This window comes from Oncorhynchus mykiss, chromosome 12 (genome assembly GCF_013265735.2).
Source record: "Oncorhynchus mykiss isolate Arlee chromosome 12, USDA_OmykA_1.1, whole genome shotgun sequence".
NCBI lineage: Eukaryota > Metazoa > Chordata > Actinopteri > Salmoniformes > Salmonidae > Oncorhynchus > Oncorhynchus mykiss.
In genome coordinates this window covers 14577716-14600726 of record NC_048576.1, presented here as the reverse complement: position 1 = coordinate 14600726, position 23011 = coordinate 14577716, and the positions used below count along the sequence as shown (strand labels likewise).

Here is a 23011-nt window from a genome sequence, read left to right as displayed (position 1 = left end):
CACGCATCAGGCCTACAGTGCGCCTCGCCTGTCCAGCGCTGTCGGAGCCCTCCTCCTCTCCAGCGCTGTCGGAGTCTCCCGCCTGTTTAGCGCTGTTAGAGCCTTCCTCCTCTCCAGCGCTGTCGGAGTCTCCCGCCTGTTTAGCGCTGTCAGAGCTTTCCGCCTCTACAGCGCTGCCAGGTTCTCCCGCCTGTTCAGAGCTGCCAGTTAGCATAGAGCTGCCAGTTAGCATAGAGCTGCCAGTTAGCATAGAGCTGCCAGTTAGCATAGAGCTGCCAGTCTGCAAGGAGCTGCCAGTCTGCATAGAGCTGCCAGTCTGCAAGGAGCTGCCAGTCTGCAGGGAGCCGCCAGAGCTGCCTGTCTGCAGGATGCCGCCAGAGCTGCCAGTCTGCAAGGAGCCGCCAGAGCTGCCAGTCTGCAAGGAGCCGCCAGAGCTGCCAGTTAGTATGGAGCAGCCAGGGCCGCCAGTCAGCATGGAGCAGCCAGGGCCGCCAGTCAGCATGGAGCAGCCAGGGCCGCCAGTCAGCATGGAGCAGCCAGGGCCGCCAGTCAGCATGGAGCAGCCAGGGCCGCCAGTCAGCATGGAGCAGCCAGTCAGCATGGAGCAGCCAGTCAGCATGGAGCAGCCAGAGCTGCCAGTCAGCATGGAGCAGCCAGTCAGCATGGAGCAGCCAGAGCTGCCAGTCAGCATGGAGCAGCCGGTCAGCATGGAGCAGCCAGAGCTGCCAGTCAGCATGGAGCAGCCAGAGCAGTCTGCCAGCATGGAGCAGCCAGAGCTGTCAGTCAGCATGGAGCAGCCAGAGCAGCCAGTCTGTGTCGTCCAGACTCTTCCAGATCTGCCCGTCGTCCAGACTCTTCCAGATCTGCCCGTCGTCCAGACTCTTCCAGATCTGCCAGTCGTCCAGACTCTTCCAGATCTGCCAGTCGTCCAGACTCTTCCAGATCTGCCAGTCGACCAGACTCTTCCAGATCTGCCAGTCGTCCAGACTCTTCCAGATCTGCCAGTCGTCCAGACTCTCCCAGATCTGCCAGTCGTCCAGATTCTCCCAGATCCGCCAGTCGACCAGATTCTCCCAGATCCGCCAGTCGACCAGATTCTCCCAGATCCGCCAGTCGACCAGATTCTCCCAGATCCGCCAGTTGACCAGATTCTCCCAGATCCGCCAGTCGACCAGATTCTCCCAGATCCGCCAGTCGACCAGATTCTCCCAGATCCGCCAGTCGACCAGATTCTCCCAGATCCGCCAGTCGACCAGATTCTCCCAGATCCGCCAGTCGACCAGATTCTCCCAGATCCGCCAGTCGACCAGATTCTTCCAGATCTGCTAGTCGACCAGGATCTGCTGAAACTGCCAGCCAGCCAGGTTCTGGTAGTTTCTACTACCTGCCTGGGCTTCCTCTCAGTGCTGAGCTTCTTCTCAGTGCTGAGCTTCCTCTCAGTGCTGAGCTACCCATCTGTCCCGAGTTACCTCTGTCCCGAGCTGTCCCTCTGTCCCATGTTATCATTGTGGTGGGTAACCTATTTAGGGACGTTTAGGAGGGGGATTAAAACTGTCATGGAGTGGGGTCCACGTCCAGCGCCAGAGCCGCCACCGCGGACAGATGCCCACCCAGACCCTCCCCTATAGGTTCAGGTTTTGCGGCCGGAGTCCGCACCTTGGGGGGGGGGTACTGTCACGCCCTGACCATAGTTTACTTTGTATTTTCTATGTTTTGATTGGTCAGGGTGTGATCTGAGTGGGTATTCTATGTTTCATGTCTTGTTTGTCTATTTCTATGTTCAGCCTGATATGGTTCTCAGTCAGAGGCAGGTGTTCGTCATTGTCTCTGATTGGGAACCATATTTAGGTAGCCTGGGTTTCACTGTGTGTTTGTGGGTGATTGTTCCTGTCTATGTGTTTTTCACCAGATAGGCTGTTTTAGGTTTTCGTTACGTTCATCACGTTCTTTATTTTGTAGTGTTTGCATTGATTCGTGTTTTACGTTTGTTCATTAAAACATGGATCGCAATCTACACGCTGCATTTTGGTCCGACTCTCCTTCTCACCAAGAAAACCGTTACAGAATCACCCAACACCAACGGACCAAGCGGCGTGTCAACAGGCAGCAGCAGCAGCAAAAAGAGGAGATGCGCAATAAGGATTTCTGGACATGGGAGGAAATCCTCGACGGGAGAGGACCCTGGGCTAAACCAGGGGAGTGTAGCCGCACTAAGGTGCAGCGGGAGAAGAAACAACAGGAACAGCCCAAGGAGGAGTACAGTATGGAGTATACTACTTGGGAGGAGATCGACAGGTGGGCGGCCGACCCAGGGAGAGTGCCGGAGCCCGCCTGGGATTCGCTGGAGCAGTGCGAGGAAGGTTATCGTAGAATGGAGGCGGTGAAAGCAGAGAGGCGCTGGTATGAGAAGGCAGCACGGCGACGCGGATGGAAGCCTGAGAGGCAGCCCCAAAAATTTCTTGGGGGGGGGCTAACAGGGAGTATGGCTATGCCAGGTAGGAGACCTGGGCAGACTCCCTGTGCTTACCGGGGGGCTAGAGAGACCGGACAGGCACCGTGTTATGCAGTGGTGCGCACGGTGTCTCCAGTGCGGGTGCATAGCCCGGTGCGGTATATTCCAGCTCCGTGTGTCTGCCGGGCTAGATCCCGCCTGTTCAGAGCTGCCAGTTAGCATAGAGCTGCCAGTTAGCATAGAGCTGCCAGTTAGCATAGAGCTGCCAGTTAGCATAGAGCTGCCAGTCTGCAAGGAGCTGCCAGTCTGCATAGAGCTGCCAGTCTGCAAGGAGCTGCCAGTCTGCAGGGAGCCGCCAGAGCTGCCTGTCTGCAGGATGCCGCCAGAGCTGCCAGTCTGCAAGGAGCCGCCAGAGCTGCCAGTCTGCAAGGAGCCGCCAGAGCTGCCAGTTAGTATGGAGCAGCCAGGGCCGCCAGTCAGCATGGAGCAGCCAGGGCCGCCAGTCAGCATGGAGCAGCCAGGGCCGCCAGTCAGCATGGAGCAGCCAGGGCCGCCAGTCAGCATGGAGCAGCCAGGGCCGCCAGTCAGCATGGAGCAGCCAGTCAGCATGGAGCAGCCAGTCAGCATGGAGCAGCCAGAGCTGCCAGTCAGCATGGAGCAGCCAGTCAGCATGGAGCAGCCAGAGCTGCCAGTCAGCATGGAGCAGCCGGTCAGCATGGAGCAGCCAGAGCTGCCAGTCAGCATGGAGCAGCCAGAGCAGTCTGCCAGCATGGAGCAGCCAGAGCTGTCAGTCAGCATGGAGCAGCCAGAGCAGCCAGTCTGTGTCGTCCAGACTCTTCCAGATCTGCCCGTCGTCCAGACTCTTCCAGATCTGCCCGTCGTCCAGACTCTTCCAGATCTGCCAGTCGTCCAGACTCTTCCAGATCTGCCAGTCGTCCAGACTCTTCCAGATCTGCCAGTCGACCAGACTCTTCCAGATCTGCCAGTCGTCCAGACTCTTCCAGATCTGCCAGTCGTCCAGACTCTCCCAGATCTGCCAGTCGTCCAGATTCTCCCAGATCCGCCAGTCGACCAGATTCTCCCAGATCCGCCAGTCGACCAGATTCTCCCAGATCCGCCAGTCGACCAGATTCTCCCAGATCCGCCAGTTGACCAGATTCTCCCAGATCCGCCAGTCGACCAGATTCTCCCAGATCCGCCAGTCGACCAGATTCTCCCAGATCCGCCAGTCGACCAGATTCTCCCAGATCCGCCAGTCGACCAGATTCTCCCAGATCCGCCAGTCGACCAGATTCTTCCAGATCTGCTAGTCGACCAGGATCTGCTGAAACTGCCAGCCAGCCAGGTTCTGGTAGTTTCTACTACCTGCCTGGGCTTCCTCTCAGTGCTGAGCTTCTTCTCAGTGCTGAGCTTCCTCTCAGTGCTGAGCTACCCATCTGTCCCGAGTTACCTCTGTCCCGAGCTGTCCCTCTGTCCCATGTTATCATTGTGGTGGGTAACCTATTTAGGGACGTTTAGGAGGGGGATTAAAACTGTCATGGAGTGGGGTCCACGTCCAGCGCCAGAGCCGCCACCGCGGACAGATGCCCACCCAGACCCTCCCCTATAGGTTCAGGTTTTGCGGCCGGAGTCCGCACCTTGGGGGGGGGGTACTGTCACGCCCTGACCATAGTTTACTTTGTATTTTCTATGTTTTGATTGGTCAGGGTGTGATCTGAGTGGGTATTCTATGTTTCATGTCTTGTTTGTCTATTTCTATGTTCAGCCTGATATGGTTCTCAGTCAGAGGCAGGTGTTCGTCATTGTCTCTGATTGGGAACCATATTTAGGTAGCCTGGGTTTCACTGTGTGTTTGTGGGTGATTGTTCCTGTCTATGTGTTTTTCACCAGATAGGCTGTTTTAGGTTTTCGTTACGTTCATCACGTTCTTTATTTTGTAGTGTTTGCATTGATTCGTGTTTTACGTTTGTTCATTAAAACATGGATCGCAATCTACACGCTGCATTTTGGTCCGACTCTCCTTCTCACCAAGAAAACCGTTACAATATTTTCCCGTAAAGTTTTTTTAAAATCTGACACAGCGGTTGCATTAAGGAGAAGTCTGTCTTTAATTATGTGAATAACAATTGTATATTTTATCAATGTTATTATGAGTATTTCTGCAAAATCACCGGCTGCTTTGGAATCAAAACATTACTGCACGTAACGCTCCAATGTAAACTGAGATTTTTGGATATAAATATGCACATTATCGAACAAAACATACATGTATTATGTAACATGATGTCCTATGAGTGTCATCTGATGAAGATCATCAAAGGTTAGTGATTAACTTGATCTCTATTTATGCTTTTTGTGACTTCTCTCTTTGGCTGGAAAAATGGCTGTGTGTTTTTTGGACTTGGCTATGACCTAACAATCATGTGTTGTGCTTTCGCTGTAAAGCATTTTTTAAATCGGACACGATGGGTAGATTAACAAGATGTTTATCTTTCATTTGCTGTATTGGACTTGTTAATGTGTGAAAGTTACATATTTCAAAAAAATATTTTAGAATTTTGCACTCTGCCTTTTCAGTGGAATATTGTGGAGGGGTTCCGCTAGCAGATCGCCTGCCCTAGAAAGGTTAATGGAGTCAGACCAAGGCTCTGTATCTGTCCTCCTGCTCCTAGACCTTAGTGCAGCTTTTGATACCATCGATCACCACATTCTTTTGAAGAGATTGTATTTCCAAATTGGTCTACACGGACAAGTTCGGGCCTGGTTTAGATCTTATCTGTTGGAAAGATATCAATTTGTCTCTGTGGATGGTTTGTCCTCTGACAAATAAAATGTTCATTTGTGTTCCTCGAGGTTCCGTTTTAGGACCACTGTTGTTTTCACTATATATTTTACTTCTTGGTGCTGTCATTCGGAAACATAATGTTAACTGCTATGCGGATGACACACAGCTGTACATTTCGATGAAACATGGTAAAGCCCCAAAATTGCCCTGCCTGGAAGCCTGTGTTTCAGACATAAGGAAGTGGATGGCGGCATTGCTTTGACTTTTAAACTCGGACAAAACAGAGATGCTAGTTCTAGGTCCCAAGAAACAAAGAAATCTTCTGTTGGATCTGACAATTAATCTTGATGGTTGTGCAGTTGTCTCAAATAAAACTGTGAAGGACCTCACCGTTACTCTGGACCCTGATCTTTCTTTTGACAAACGTATCAAGTCTGTATCAAGGACATCTTTTTTCCATCTACGTGACATGGCAAAAATCTGAAACTTTCTGTCCAAAAATGATGCAGAAAAATGTATCCATTCTTTTGTCACTTCTAGATTAGACTACCGCAATGCTCTACATTCCGGCTACCCAGATAAAGCACTAAATAAACTTCAGTTAGTGCTAAACATGGCTGCTAGAATCTTGACTAGAACCAAACATTTTTATTATATTTCTCCAGTGCTAGCCTCTCTACACTGGCTTCCTGTTAAGGCTAAGGCTGATTTCAAGGTTTTACAACTAACCTACAAAGCATTACATGGGCTTGCTCCTACCCATCTTTCCGATTTTGTCCTGCCATACATACCTACACATACGCTACGGTCACAAGATGCAGGCCTCCTAATTGTCCCTAGAATTTATAAGCAAACAGCTGGAGGCAGGGCTTTCTCCTATAGAGCTCAATTTTTATGGAATGTTCTCCCTATCCATGTGAGAGACGCAGACTCGGTCTCGACCTTTAAGTCTTTATTGAAGACTCATCTCTTCAGTAGGTCCTATGACTGGGTGTAGTCTGGGGGTGTGAAGGTGAGGCACTGAAAGCATTGGAGCGAGGAACTGCCCTTGCTGTCTCTGCCTGGAAAACGGCACTGGAAAACTAACCCTAACCCTAACCCTCTCTCCACTGGGATTCTCTGCCTCTAACCCTATTACGGGGGCTGAGTCACTGGCTTACTGGTGCTCTTCCATAGCGAACCTAGGAGGGGTGCGTCACTTGAGTGAGTTGAGTCACTGACGTGATCTTCCTGTCCGGGTTGGCGCCCCCCTCAGGTTCGTACGGTGGAGGAGATATTCGTGGGCTATACTTGGCCTTGTCTCTGGGTAGTAAGTTGGTGGTTTGAAGATATCCCTGTAATGGTGTGGGGGCTGTGCTTTGGAAAAGTGGGTGGGGTTATATCCTGCCTGGTTAGCCCTATCCGGGGGTATCGTTGGACGGGGCCACAGTGTCTCCTGACCCCTCCTCCTCAGCCTCCAGTATTTATGCTGCAGTAGTTTTTGTCGGGGGCTAGGATCAGTCTGTTATATCTGGAGTATTTCTCCTGTCTTATCCGGTATCCTGGGTGAATTTAAGTATGCTCCCTCTAACTCTTTCTCTCTCTCTTTTCTCTCTCTCTTCTCTCAGAGGACATGAGACCTAGGACCATGCCTCAGGACTACCTGGCCTGATGACTCATTGCTGTTCCCAGTCCACCTGGTCGTGCTGCTGCTCCAGTTTCATCTGTTCTGCCGGCGGCTATGGAACCCTGACCTGCTCACCGGACATGCTACCATGTCCCGAACCTGCAGTTTTTGACTCTCTCTCTCTCTCTACTGCACCTGCTGTCTCTAACGCTGAATGAAAAGCCAACTGACAAAAGCCAACTGACATTTATTTCTGAGGTGCACCCTCTACAACCACTGTGATTATTATTATTTGACCCTGCGGGTCATCTATGAACATTTGAACATCTTGGCCATGTACTGTTATAATCTTCACATGGGACATGGCCACCCCTCAGAGCCTGGTTCCTCTCTAGGTTTCTTCCTAGGTTCCTGCCTTTCTAGGGAGGTTTTCCTAGCTACCATGCTTCTACATTTGCATTGTTTGCTGTTCGGGGATTTAGGCTGGGTTTCTGTACAGCACTTTGTGACATCAGCTGATGTAAAAAGGGCTTTATAAATACATTTGAATGATTTAAAATGTATTTATTGAAACCGTAATATCAATTTGTTATATTATATACTGGAACACAAACGTCAAAATCTTCCACTCTATTACAGCTGACTTCATCCATTCTTTTACAAATGAAATCATCCACTTACAACCGAAAAACTCATATGAAAGCCCCCAGGGGCTCTCGGAGAGTGAGAATATGTGTAAAGTCTGGTATGATGAAAGCATATAAAATTGAAATTATTGATAAAGCCATAGAAGGAATTATTGGTTTGCACTTTGAACATAGGGTGTCAGATTGTTTTGTTGTGTTTTCATGCTATTTTACACCTGAACAGGGGTAGAGATGTATCCTCCTTCTAATGTCATTTGTTAAGTCAAGTATACCTACATACAGAAGCAGATGCTATTTACATATGTGGGGATCTTAACAGTCGAATTGGGAGGTTACATGACTAAATACAGTTGAAGTCGGAAGTTAAAAAAATGTGTAGACCTCCACAAGTCTGGTTCATCCTTGGGAGCAATTTCCAAACGCCTGAAGGTACCACGTTCATGTGTACAAACAATAGTACCCAAGTATAAACATCATGGGACCACTCAGCTGTCGTACCGCTCAGGAAGGAGACACGATCTGTCTCCTAGAGATGAACGTACTCTGGTGCAAAAAGTGCAAATCAATCCCAGAACAACAGCAAAGGACCTTGTGAAGGTGCTGGAGGAAACAGGTACAAAAGTATCTATATCCACAGTAAAACAAGTCCTATATCAAAATAACCTGAAAGGCAAGGAAGAAGCCACTGCTCCAAAACCACCATAAGAAAGCCAGACTACATTTTGCAACTGCACATAGGGACACATATCGTACATTTTGGAGAAATGTCCTCTTGTCTGATGAAACAAAAATAAAACTGTTTGGCCATAATGACCATCGTTATGGTTGGAGGAAAAAGGGGGAGGCTTGCAAGCCGAACAACACCCCCAACTGTGAAGCACGGGGGTGGCAGCATCATGTTGTGGGGGTGCTTTGCTGCAGGAGGGACTGGTGCACTTCACAAAATAGATGGCATCATGAGGGAGGAAAATTATGTGGATATATGAAAGCAACATTTCAAGACATCAGTCAGGAAATTAAAGCTTGGTCGCAAATGGGTTTTCCAAATGAACAATGATCCCAAGCATACTTCCAAAGTTGTGGCAAAATGGCTTAAGGACAACAAAGTCAAGGTATTAGAGTGGTCATTACAAAGCCCTGACCTCAATCCTATAGAACATTTGTGGGCAGACCTGAAAAACCGTGTGCAATCAAGGAGGCCTACAAACCTGACTCAGTTACACCAGCTCTGTCATGAGGAATGGGCCAAAATTCACCCAACTTATTGTGGGAAGCTTGTGGAAGGTTACCCGGAATGTTTGACCCAAGTTAAACAAGTTAAAGGCAATTCTACCAAATACTAATTGAGTGTATGTAAACTTCTGACCCACTGGGAATGTGATGAAAGAAATAAAAAATGAAATAAATCATTCTCTCTATTATTCTGACATTTCACATTCTTACAATAAAGTGGTGATCCTAACTGACCTAAGACAGGGAATTTAATAGGATTAAATGTCAGGAATTGTGAAATACTGAGTTCAAATGTATTTGCCTAAGGTGTATGTAAACTTCTGACTTCAACTGTACATGATATTGATGATATTACATTGAGTGTTGCTTTGGATAACTCTGTTAATCATCATGGGGAAACCCTATTAGAATTCCTTCAGGACTCTAAAATGTGTATAATTAATGGAAGGATAATCCCCTTAAGAAATAACTTTACATCCATATCTGGCAAAGGAAAAGCTGTGGTGGACTATATAGTTACCTCCACGACTGTCTAGAAACTTGTTTGGATTTTAAGGTGTTACCCTCTAAACAAATGGTGGAAGACTGTGGATAATGGTGGAAGACTGTGGATGTTTTAACTAAATTGGAGAAAAATTGACACTTCCTGATAATTCCCTTTTATTTATGATATTTTCTGTTGGCCACAAACTTTCTCAACCAAATATAACTGTGCATCACTCAGGGCAAAATATACTGTACATACCCCACATAGGCCTAAATTTAAGAAAACAAATGTGCCAAAGGACTTTCTGTGTCTTGAAATGGCATGTGGAGCTCTGGTGGAACTCTGCAAAGATGCCAAGAAACAAAATTTGATTTAGATGTGTGGTATGAAAAATATTGTGATGTCATATATTCTGAAATGGGAAAACAATTATGAAATTAGAAATACACGGCCAAGCCCAGGACATTTTACAAGCTGAATAAGGCTTGTTGGAATGATGAGTTAAGGGACCTATGGTCTATAATGTACTTATATTTACAGTGTAAAGATAGGAATACAAGAGAACCGTGTAGGAAGGAGTTTTAGAACAAACAGCATGTGTTTGATAAAAGACTGCACCTATTCAAACTGAGATATCAGAGAAGGCAGTTATTTCGCCATGAGGAGATACAGACAAGAAATCCTCAACCGTTTTGGAGGGAAAATAAACAAGGTAGGACAAAAACTACATAAGAAAATTATAATGGGAGTCAGGGAAGAGCTAGGGGGGTCTGAACCTGTTACACAGGTACTTAAGAGTGGGAGAAGGGGTTTGGTAGTTTGTTCTCAGGTAACAAAAAGTTAAGGTGATTGACGCTGCAAAGTTTTAAAATACTCTAAATTAATTTGCATCCTATATGATTTGCTCCAAATTAGTTTTGAGCACAGTATACTGCCATTCACTTGGTATAAGTCTATAGTGAATCCCATTCCCAAATCTTCAAAAAAAATCCTGACAGTACCACTGAACTATAGAGGCGTATTTTATTAAGTTCGGTCTATAAATTATATTCCTTCATCCTCAACAATAGGCTAATGAATGACCTTTTTGGAGGATCAAAACATTCTGGTGAATGAACAAAATGTATTTCGTAAATCTGGAGCCTGTAAAGATCATATCTTCTCGGTCTGTACAATAATCAGAAATAGATTACACAAAGAGAAGCCTACTTTTGCATGTTTCACTGATTTCCAGAAAGCCTTTGATTTTGTAAATAGGGATATTTTAGCCTATAGTTTGTTTAAGACAGGGGTTGATGGGAAATGTTATCTTACAAAGTAACAATTGCTTGTATGTGTGTTAATGAATATCGTACAGATTATCACAGACTTTGTTTGCTTTGTTTATAAATTATTTGACAAAATAAATTAAACAGTTAAATATTGGAGTAAGATATGTTGATAAAATGCCAAGTACATTTTTATATGCTGGTTATATTATTTTGATGTCAGAAACTGAACAGGACCTGCAGAACATGTTATTATGTGCAGTCAATTGGTGTAAAAGATGGAGATTTTCATCCACTCTATTTTAGCTTACTTCATCCACTTTATTACAGTTGACTTCATCCACCCTATTACAGCTGATATCATCCACCCTATTACAGCTGATATCATCCACCCTATTACAGCCGACTTCATCCACTCTACTTATAGCTGAGCTCATCCACTCTATTACAGCCAACTTCATCCATTCTATTACAACTGACTTCATCCACTCTAATTACAGCTGACTTTATCGACTCTATTACAGCCGACTTCATCCATTCTACTTACAGCTGAGTTCCACCCGTATGAAGTCTTTGATGCCCAGGTTTTCCAGGAAGACTCCAGAAGCAGCGGTGGTTTTGAACAGGAAGGAGATGTCTGCACTCAGCTCTCCGTGGAACGTGGGGAAGTGCAGATATGACGTCTCTTTGTTGAAGAACGCTGCGTTCCAGAAGTTCTCTGAGGAAATTATGGAAATCAATACATTTACCATTTACATGTACATACATTTTGGTCGTTTAGCATACTCTTATTCAGAATGACTTAGTCAGTGCATTCAGCTAAGGTAAGTAAGACAACCACAAATCACATAGGTGCGACAACCATAACAAGGTGCTGATTGAGAAAAAGGGTGCTTATTGTAAACTAAGGTCTAAATAGACTGAGAACAAAATAAGATGTGGCTTCGAGAGTATATGTCCTCAACTTGTTTCGTTCTCAGTTCATAATAATGATCTGTTGATGAGACTGTCAGGCACATGAACAGGCCAACTGTTTCTTCTAATTCATCTTAATTATATTCCACCTCTGTTTCCCCCGTTTATGTCTAATTTACTAAGATAAATATTTCAGGTAACCAAGGATGCAATTAGGAGTAAAAAAGAGATTGGGACTCTTGATTCATTATTGCCTGATTAACAACTACCTACCGCCATCAGCATAAGTGCATAAAAGAGAGAACATTGTTTTTGTAACCATTCTGCTAATGTGGTACAGATAATTAGGTTATGTGCATAATCAGAGTGATTAACATGATGATTGATGGAGAGGAAGAGAATGTTGCATTAGCATCAAACAGGTATGGGAAAAGAAATGACTGTGCTGAGGACTCAGAGTGTAACGCTCGTCTTCTTCCGACGAGGAGTAAGAGATATCGGACCAATTTGCAGCGTGGTAAGTGTCCATTTTAATACTGTATGTAAAACTGAACACTACAAAATACAAAATAACAAAGTGAAAGAACAAACGAAAATCGAAACAAACAAAACAGTCCCGTGTGGCACAAAACACTAACACGGAAAAGAATCACCCACAACTCAAAAGTGAAACCAGGCTACCTAAGTATGATTCTCAATCAGGGACGTCCTGACCATACTAAACAAAGACATAACCAAAGAACTAAGGTCAGAAAGTGACACAGAGTAGGAGTAGCTTGTAAAGTCTACAGTGCTCAGGTCATTTATCTGCATTTGTTTGAATCACAGGCTGTGTGCATTGTAAATACTCCATGTCCATATAGAAATAATGGAGTGATAGATTGACTGATATATCAAAGCGAGCACACAATACTCAGTAAAACCTAGTCAGTTTATTGAAGGAAGGTCAGTAATGGATTAAATAATGGACTGATTTAGTAGAACGATTAATTGACTTGATCCTTACTTTCTAACCCAGAGTAAGGCACTGTGTGCCAAAACTTTGGTGATACCCAATAAATAATTGGGAATATAAAGGGTTCCAAAGGGTTCTTCGGCTGTACACATTTGTTTCAGGTAGAATCGTTTTGGGTTCCATATAGAAGCCTCTGTGGAAAGGGTGAATAAGCTGAATAACCCGTTTAGGTTCTAGATACAGTAGCACTTTTTTCTAAGAATGTGGATCGAGTGTGAGACTATCTTTACAATGTCATAATTTGAAACTTACTGTCGCCATGACACTTGAGTGGTCCGACTTTATAGGCTGCCTCTGATCCAGGTCTCTGTATATCCCCAACAACCACCCATCTGACCGGCAGATTCTCCTTATGGGTGAGCAGACCAGAGTCAGTCGCCCTGGGTTACATAAAACAGAGGAGGGATGCATTAAAACAACAGAGGAACAAAGGACCAGATCAAAATCAGTGTATCAGCCTATGTTGCTTTCTTCAATTGATCCTAATTAACAGCCATCCTGAGTATTTGATTTTTGGTTAGTTTATGAAGCACAGTAACGGTAGGTTGTCTTTGTGTCTGGATTCACAGTGTGACAGTAATAGCAGGCAGCTGGTCTGGTTCCTCTCGATAATCTCTCTAATATGTATAGCTATCGATGAGAGACATGGTATAGGGTGGAGGTGTATAGCTTCGGTTCTCCAGAGCTAACAGGATACACCGTTTGTTGCATTTCAATGGCAAGTTGATTACTTGGGCTACCAGGTGTGTGGAATCTATAGCCAATCAATATGAGAGAGAGTGAAAGCGAGAAGCAGGATGGGAGCCTTCGAGAACTGGAGTTGTGCACTGCTGGTGTTGTAAGAAATACACATACAGAGATGTAGGATGAATGTTATTTTTATACAATAGAGTTGTAAGTACAGTATACTTCTGCTGCATCTTTGGAGATGTAGGCATTTGACTCATACTCCTAGAATAGAACCATTCCTTCTGGCCAGCTACTTCCTGTTCTGATTATTGCTTAATCAAATACCACTAGGGCACAAACAATCACAACAGGAAATAGAAAAGAAAATTGTGCCGATTTTAACAACCTCCATCCAGATGATGTTTACTCTAGCTGATGTTTATGTTCTTGTAGTCTTATTACTGTTGTGGGGGCTATAAAAATTTCATGAAAACAAATACAAATGCCGGTGAGAGAACAAGGCCCTTTCTGAATATGATAAAAAAAATTGAAAGGTGAATCTCAGTCAGTAGAGAATCACACTGAGTGTTGAGTACAGCAGATGGTATAGCATGTTGGGGCAGAGATCCAGACATTACATAGGGAAGGGTGGACAAAAAGGAGCTGAAGAGTAGTGGGGATTGGTGTTCAGAAGATGTATAAAGAGAGATTTTTATTTTTTACCTTTACTTAACCAGGCAAGTCAGTTGATAACAAATTCTTAATTTCAATGACAGCCTAGGAACAGTGTAACTGCCCTTTCAGGGGCAGAATGGCAGATTTGTACCTTGTCAGCTCAGGGGTTTTAACTTGCAACCTTCCGGTTGCTAGTCCAACACTCTAACCACTAGGCTACCCTGCCGCTCTTTATAAAGAAAGAGGGAAACAGATAGAGAAAGAGAGTGAGAGAAAGAGGAGAGCAGATACAGTGGAGAGAACAAATATTTGATACACTGTCAATTTTGCAGGTTTTCCTACCTACAAAGCGTGTAGAAGTCTGGAATTTTATCATAGGTACACTTCAATTGTGAGAGACGGAATCTAAAACAAAAATCCAAATTTGCATTTTATTGCATGACATAAGTATTTGATCACCTACCAACCAGTAAGAAATCCGGCTCACAGACCTGTTAGTTTTTCTTTCAGAAGCCCTACTGTTCTCCACTCATTACCTGTATTAACTGCACCTGTTTGAAATCGTTACCTGTATAAAAGACACCTGTCCACACACTCAATCAAACAGACTCCAACCTCTCCACAATGGCCAAGACCAGAGAGCTGTGTAAGGACATCAGGGATAAAATTGTAGACCTGCACAAGGCTGGGATGGGCTACAGGACAATAGGCAAGCAGCTTGGTGAGAAGGCAACAACTGTTGGCGCAATTATCAGAAAATGGAAGAAGTTCAAGATGACGGTCAATCACCCTCGGTCTGGGGCTCCATGCAAGATCTCACCTCGCGGAGCATCAATGATCATGAGGAAGGTGAAGGATCAGCCCAGAACTACACGGCAGGACCTGGTCAATGACCTGAAGAGAGCTGGGACCACAGTCTCAAAGAAAACCATTAGTAACACACTACGCCGTCATGGATTAAAATCCTGCAGCGCACGCAAAGTCCCCCTGCTCAAGCCAGCGCATGTCCAGGCCCATCTGAAGTTTGCCAATGACCATCTGGATGATCCAGAGGAGGAATGGGAGAAGGTCATGTGGTCTGATGAGACAAAAATAGTGATTTTTGGTCTAAACTCCACTCGCCGTGTTTTGAGGAAGAAGAGGATGAGTACAACCCCAAGAACACCATCCCAACCGTGAAGCATGGAGGAGGAAACATCATTCTTCGGGGATGCTTTTCTGCAAAGGGGACAGGACGACTGCACCGTATTGAGGGGAGGATGGATGGGGCCATGTATCGCGAGATCTTGGCCAACAAACTCCTTCCCTCCGTAAGAGCATTGAAGATGGGTCGTGGCGGGGTCTTCCAGCATTACAATGAACCAAAACACACAGCCAGGTCAACTAAGGAGTGGCTCCGTAAGAAGCATCTCAAGGTCCTGGAGTGGCCTAGCCAGTCTCCAGACCTGAACCCAATAGAACATCTTTGGAGGGAGCTGAAAGTTCGTATTGCCCAGCGACAGCCCCGAAACCTGAAGGATCTGGAAAAGGTCTGTATGGAGGAGTGGGCCAAAATCCCTGCTGCAGTGTGTGCAAACCTGGTCAAGAACTACAAGAAACAGATGATCCTTGTAATTGCAAACAAAGGTTTCTGTACCAAATATTAGGTTCTGCTTTTCTGATGTATCAAATACTTATGTCATGCAATAAAATGCAAATTAATTATTTCAAAATCACACAATGTGATTTTCTGGATTTTTGTTTTAGATTCCAGTCTCTCACAGTTGAAGTGTACCTATGATAAATATTACAGACCTCTACATGCTTTGTATGTAGGAAAATCTGCAAAATCGGCAGTGTATCAAATACTTGTTCTCCCCACGGTATATATGTAGAGAGAGAAAGAGAGGAGCAGATATATAGCGAGAGAGAGAAAGAGGGGAGCAGATATATATATAGAGAGAGAGAGAAAGAGGGGAGCAGATAGAGTGAGAGCAAGAGATTAAGGGAAATATATAGAGAATGTGATGGTATTGTACCATTCTTTGCGGTCAGCGTCACAGTTGCAGTAGTGGTCTGAGTCGATGCAGTTCCCCTGAAGACCGCAGCCACACTGCTGGCTCCCTGGTACCGCCCCGCCCCAGTACGTCTGGGGCTCATCTGTACGACCCACCCACCAGGTGAACGGAGATCCATCTGAGATAAAGACACAGACACAGACACAGACACAGACACAGACACAGACACAGACACACACACACACACACACACACACACACACACACACTTTGAAGGTGTCGGATTCTGGAGTAAACTTTGAACATTGTTATACTCAGAGAGTAGGAACATTAGTTACACAAGAGACATGAGGGGTGCCATAATGAGGGGCTGAGTGCAGGGAAAACAATTGCATGTGACAGTACTGATAAGGGGAGAAATCGTTGAAGGCTCATATCACTTAGTTCCCTGCTTAGCAAGAATGATGCAACGTTTGGAGATAAGGAGGAGACTCCACCCAAAGTGGGGTATGAATACCACCACAGGGGAAGCTATTTATTTGTCTGAATACAGTTGTGTCGAAGAATAAAACTTGGTCAAACTTCTCTAGTGTCCGTGAGTTATTTATTCTGAAAAATGTTAACCTAACAAAGGGGTGTGTTCATAAATACTACAGACTCCCAAACTCCTGTTCATTTATTTACTATGTAGGGCATGAGATGTTTGGGTAAAAATGTAAAAACAGATCAGACAAGATGTGTTTTACCTAAAGATCAATTTGGTGCTATTTGCAATGAGGACACTAATGACATAGCCTCGGTTTTTCTGATGACTGCCTTGCCTGGTTCACCAACTACTTTGCAGACAGAGTTCAGTGTGTCAAATTGGAGGGCATGCTGTCCGGTCCTCTGGCAGTCTCTATGGGGGTGCCACAGGGTTCAATTCTCGGGCGGACTCTTTTCTCTGTATATATCAATGATGTTGCTCTTGCTGCGGGCGATTCCCTGATCCACCTCTACGCAGACGACACCATTCTATATACTTCCAGCCCGTCCTTGGACACTGTGCTATCTAACCTCCAAACGAGCTTCAATGCCATACAACACTCCTTCTGTGGCATCCAACTGCTCTTAAACGCTAGTAAAACCAAATGCATGCTTTTCAACCGTTCGCTGCCTGCACCCGCACGCCTGACTAGTATCACCACCCTCGATGGTTCCGACCTTGAATATGTGGACATCTATAGGTGTCTGGCTAGACTGTAAACTCTCCTTCCAGACTCATATCAAACATCTCCAATCGAAAATCAAATCTAGAGTCGGCTTTCTATTCCGCAACAAAGCCTCCTTCGCTCACGCCGCCAAACTTACCCTAGTAAAACTGACTATCCTACCGATCCTCGACTTCGGCGACGTCATCTACAAAATAGCTTCCAACACTCTACTCAGCAAACTGGATGCAGTTTATCACAGTGCCATCCGTTTTGTCACTAAAGCACCTTATACCACCCACCACTGCGACCTGTATGCTCTAGTCGGCTGGCCCTCGCTACATATTCGTCGCCAGACCCACTGGTTCCAGGTCATCTACAAGTCCATGCTAGGTAAAGCTCCGCCTTATCTCAGTTCACTGGTCACAATGGCAACACCCACCCGTAGCACGCGCTCCAGCAGGTGTATCTCACTGATCATCCCTAAAGCCAACACCTCATTTGGCCGCCTTTCGTTCCAGTTCTCTGCTGCCTGTGACTGGAACAAATTGCAAAAATCGCTGAAGTTGGAGACTTTTATCTCCCTCACCAACTTCAAACATCTGCTATCTGAGCAGCTAACCGATCGCTGCAGCTGTACATAGTCTATCGGTAAATAGCCCACCCAATTTTACCTACCTCATCCCCATACTGTTTTTATTTATTTACTTTTCTGCTCTTTTGCACACCAATATCTCTACCTGTACATGACCATCTGATCATTTATCACTCCAGTGTTAATCTGCAAAATTGTAATTATTTGCCTACCTCCTCATGCCTTTTGCACACAATGTATATAGACTCTCTTTTTTTTTACTGTGTTATTGACTTGTTAATTGTTTACTCCATGTGTAACTCTGTGTTGTCTGTTCACACTGCTATGCTTTATCTTGGCCACCTGGCCAAGAGAGTCGCAGTTGCAAATGAGAACTTGTTCTCAACTAGCCTACCTGGTTAAATAAAGGTGAAATAAAAAATAAAATAAAATAAAAATAAAACAGAGACACGCTCCACAAAAAGACTGTAACAAGAGGAGAGAGAGTGCTTAATTGAGAATGGTTTCAGTCACCACTTTCCCCAAAAAAACAGGCCAGACTCCAGACTGCTGCCTTGAAAGAGAAAAGCAAGTCATTCTCATTGATTCTTTCTTCCATCACTCGTCTGATCACGTTCCCCCACCTGAAGCAGGCTGTCTGGTTTTAAACAGAAACCTAACACCATACTCTATCCCTCATTATTCTCCATTTGACATTTTCCAGCATTATTTATTTAACTTTGACATTGTTTTCCTCTTCCCTCAGTCAGCCTCTACAGTAACGAGACAGCTAATGGACAGCAATTACACTGTGAAGCTGTGAGTTGCCTTGTTTCATGTTAATTTGCAGGTTTAAAAGAGTCATTACAAATTAATATCATATGGCAAACACCAACGACACACCAATCAATGCAAAAACGAATCATCTAAATGCTAACTCACTCAGTGCATGTGCCATAACACATCCAGAAATGATGAATATTCTAGTATAACAATATGACGGGTAGGCCTACATAGAACAACCCCCCCCCCCTCTAAAACCTAAATTAATTTGCAACAATGAGCACAATAATCAATTTGTGACATCTGTTTAAGCTCTGCGGGTGGAGAGCAGCACTCCCTCTCACAGCGTGTCTCCCAAATGGTACCCTATTCCCTAAATAGTTCACTACTTTTGCCGGGTCTGGTCAAAAGTAGTACACTATATAGGGAATAGGGTGCCATTTGGGATGCGTACACTGACTCACAGTTGACTGAGTGAGCAGGTTTTTAATCATCCTGACCTTTATGGCTGGCTGGGATCAATACTGTTAATAAAATGATTCACCTGGTGTGTTTAAGAGGAGTGACTTTCTGCAGTGGTAGAGGACTTCCTGCTCGCAGTGCTCTGCCTGGGTAATTATGGCCCAGAGCTGTTCCGCGTCGGCAGAATAGTTAAAATAGGCTAAATGCTGATTTATCCCAGATGAGGCCTTTAATTTGGTTAGCTCCGTGTTATTGTGTTGGATCACCAGCCATGTTTTATCTGGAGGAGAAGAGAGAGAGAACAGAGGGAAATCCTAGGATCATTCTAAATGATTATGAAAATGTTAATGATAGCAGAGACAGTGTGAAAACGGGGATGGGGTGGGTGGGAAGACGAGATGTTTCCGATAGCAGCTGGTGCCAGCCCTGAAGGATGGAAATCCTGTCAGAAGATCTGGGATCCCAGCCACAGCTCACAGCTCAGTTACTTACCGAAAGCCATCAACAGCCCCCTAAACGAGGTGTCTATCTGTTTCCGTCAGTGAGAGAAATAACTAAACTGCCACTGGCGGGCAATAAGGAAGTACCATATGCCAGATTGTTGGTGGCACTTTAACTGAACCCTACTTCTCTGTCATAACAGATTTGCATTAGGCAATAGTAAAAACCAAGTGGAGATTATTTGTCACACTGCCACCAGTGGTTATGTATGCAGGGAAACCCTAACTATCCATGCAGTGAGTGGTATAATGTAACAGGGAAACCATAGCTTGTCATCCAGTGGTTTAATTAGTGTGCGAGTGAGTGAGTGAGTGAGTGAGTGAGTGAGTGAGTGAGTGAGTGAGTGAGTGAGTGAGTGAGTGAGTGGTTTACCTGTCATGTTGCAGTAGATCAGCTGTGACTTGATCGGACCACTTCCATCCACATCTATGTAATACAGGCCTGATGTGTTACCCTGGTGTTTATACGCTTCACATGACTTCTCATAGACAGCTGAGTAGGAGAAAATATACACAAGCACTTAGGTTACCTACTGCCAGTGTGAAGTACTTATGTAAAAATGCTTTAAAGTACACCTTAAGTCGTTTTGGGGGGTATCTGTACTTTACTATTGATATTTTTTTTACAACTTTTACTTTTATTTCACTACATTCCTAAAGAAAATAATCTACTTTTTACTCACACCCAAAAGTACTTGTTACATTTTCAATGATATGCAGGACAGGAAAATGATCTAATTCACATACTTATCAAGAGAACATCCCTAGTCATCCCTACTGCCTCTGATCTGGTGGACTCACTAAACACAAATGCTTAATTTGTAAAAATGTCTGAGTGTTGGAGTGTGCCCCTGGCTATCCTTAGAATAAAATGTAAAAAATAACATGGTGCCGTGTAGTTTGCTTAATATAAAGAACTTGAAATGATTTATACATTTACTTTTGATACTTAAGTATATTTTAGCAATTACATTTACTTTTTCTACTTGTAAGTAGATTTAAAACCAAATAGCTTTACTCAAGTAGTATTTTACTGGGTGACTTTACTTTTACTCAAGAAAAACATTCACTGCTTTTCCCCCCCCTGCTGAAATTAGTACTGACTGAAATAATGAACTGAAACAAATACAGCCACCAACAGACACATGCTCAAGAATTCCAATTAAATGTACATTACACAGGAACAACTTTTAGAGCAAACACTGCCATGTTTCCACTAGATGTGAAAGTAAGTATGATAAGTTAAGAACTTGAGACCTGGCATGTGGTCTATATGTAAATTTCCAAATCAAGTCTTTAACACCACTTCCTGAAAGAAAACAATTGTTTATAATTTATGCTGTTTATGAAGATTTTGACATCTAGGATTGCTTTGGAGGAAAATATTTAAATGTTTCAGCTGAGGAGCATACTTAATGCCTTTGGGTGGCAAGGGCTGTCCAATGATACTTTATAATGTATTCACATTTCTAAATGAATAACTAACTCACAGAATATACGTATACCAAACACAAAATGCATCTTTTGTAAATAATGTCTGAGTATTGGAGTGTGCCCCTGGCTATCCGCAAAATTGATAAAAAACAAGGCAAATGTGCTGTCTGCTTTGCTAAATAATAGGAATTTTAAATGAATCATACTTTTACTATTGATACTTAAGTGTATTTAAAACCCCAAACTTTTTGACTTTACTCAAGTAGTAATTCACTGCCTGACTTTCACTTTTACTTGAGTAACTTTCTATTTATGTATCTATACTTTTACTCAAGTGTGACAATTGGGTACTTCTTCCACCACTGGGTGTTCTTAATGTTTTGTATACTCCGTGTACATAACATATACATACAGTACTAAAAGCAAATAAAATTAACGTTCATATTCTAATCTATGACACCAAGGCACATTGGGTGTGCAAACAGAACACACACATACACAAAGCAAACAACACAAACTTTTATATTCCAAGACACTAAGCCATGTTGGGGTGTGCCAGACAAGAAGGCTCCACTGACGCAGAGCAGCGAAAGGCGTTCTTTGTTTTGGGCACTCAACTCTCTCCACTCTGATTTACAGTAGCTTTGTGTGCCAACAGCCTGTTCTGTTGATGTAATGTGTGTGTTTGAGCCAGCAGTCTGTTCTGTTGTTGCGGCGGTTGTTACATTATTGATGTGCTAACCATCATTATTTGAAAGGAGACGCACAGAAAACCATTGCATTCTAGATTAAAGGGTGCTAGCTGGTGTCCCTAAGGAATGCAGGCCCCATCACTGCAGATGTTGCCGTTTCTTTGACTCTGTCCGTAATGGCTAACTATTCCCTGTATAGTACACTACTTTTGACCAGAGCCTTTGGAGCTCTGGTCAAAAGAAGTGCACTTTATAGGGAATAGGATGCCATTTCAGATGCACACCATGTGTATACCAGTCTATATTATTCTGAATAGCCATTGGTTAATGGCTAGTGGGCATGTCTGACTGATAAATAATTAATACAAGGCCATATCAATAACAACATTAACAGGAGGTTGTATTCAGTGTATTCCCTTTCACTGTTACCCTGAGCAGGGTTCCTCAGTTAATTATTTGTTCCTGCCAAGAACAGACACACCTGCAGCTAATCAAGGGCTTGTTAATCGGGTATATAAGTGCTGGGCAGGAACAAAAATGTGCACCTCTGTGGGTTCCCCTGAACATGACTATGAAACCCTACTATAACTAGAACACATTGACCTGGCATAATACAAACCCTCATGAAATAAAGAATAGGTACAATGATGAATGCTCCTGTTTTTTTTTGTGCACCATTTTGACCCGGAAGTCATCGTCTGGCAATTTGTACCGAGCACCATGCAAGTCATTGGATGTGCGTACACAACGTATGAAACAATACAAACCCTCCCCTCTTGTCAGAAAATAATAACTAACAACATCTAACAGTTTAGTCACACAGTATATCTCCATTCTCGTAAATATCTTATTTCCTCCTCACCTGAAACACTTCCTGTGATGAATCTAAGTTTAATTCCAATTTAATTATAGAGACAAAGAAAATCTTCAGTCCTTTTCCGGTCTCCACCAGCACTTCAATTTCAACGCAACTCAAGTGTGAATGTGTTAAATGGTGAGGCGATTATGTTTGACTGACAAGTCGCTTAATTTAACGTTCAAATCTTCCACACAATTTATGATGACACTGAGCGGACTTAGAGAGACAGAGCGAGAGAAGCTCTCACATCATTAAAGGCTTTGTCCTAATCCTTATCAATGGTGAGGCTTTGTCAAACGGGTCTGGCACTGCAGCAGGCTATTGCTGCATCAGAGATAAGACGCTTGACCTTGAATCCAACTTGCTGTGTCTCTGTGCATGTTTAAGGAACAAACACAATATCTTCTCGACAGTATGTCTGTTTAGTCTGTTTAGTTCTGCACTAGCTTTACAGTTTGGATATACGCCTTTTGCTTCGAGCGCATGCAAGCAAGCACACACACAGGTTTTGAAAGAATTCTTCAGTTATAAAAACAACACTGTGGTTTCAAGATTTTTAAGAAACACACAAGGTCTCCTTACAGCTGTGACATGTTGCTCCACTGTAGCCCGTGTTCGAACAGTTGCAATGGAAGGTACTCCAAGACTGGGTGCATCTCCCCCCGTGTTCACAATGGCTTGGAGAGCATCTGAAAAGAGAAGAGAGATTTATCCCCACAGGTTTCTGAAGGTCAGAAATCTTTCTGTTCCTTTTTATACCTCTGAAAT

At 44.1% G+C, this 23011-nt stretch overlaps 1 protein-coding gene across 2 annotated transcripts in view; it reads right to left on the bottom strand.

The window, feature by feature from the left end:
* Positions 1-23011, bottom strand: part of LOC110537019 (contactin-associated protein-like 4) — a 219319-nt gene that overhangs the window by 70573 nt on the left and 125735 nt on the right. For both annotated transcript variants that reach the window (XM_021622727.2, XM_021622728.2), the window contains exons 11-16: positions 22826-22932; positions 19632-19751; positions 18841-19038; positions 15771-15927; positions 12661-12788; positions 11026-11196 (exon numbers count right to left, since the gene is read on the bottom strand). In XM_021622727.2, coding sequence (XP_021478402.2) covers positions 11026-11196; positions 12661-12788; positions 15771-15927; positions 18841-19038; positions 19632-19751; positions 22826-22932 — 881 coding nt within the window. The remainder of the gene's footprint in view (positions 1-11025; positions 11197-12660; positions 12789-15770; positions 15928-18840; positions 19039-19631; positions 19752-22825; positions 22933-23011) is intronic.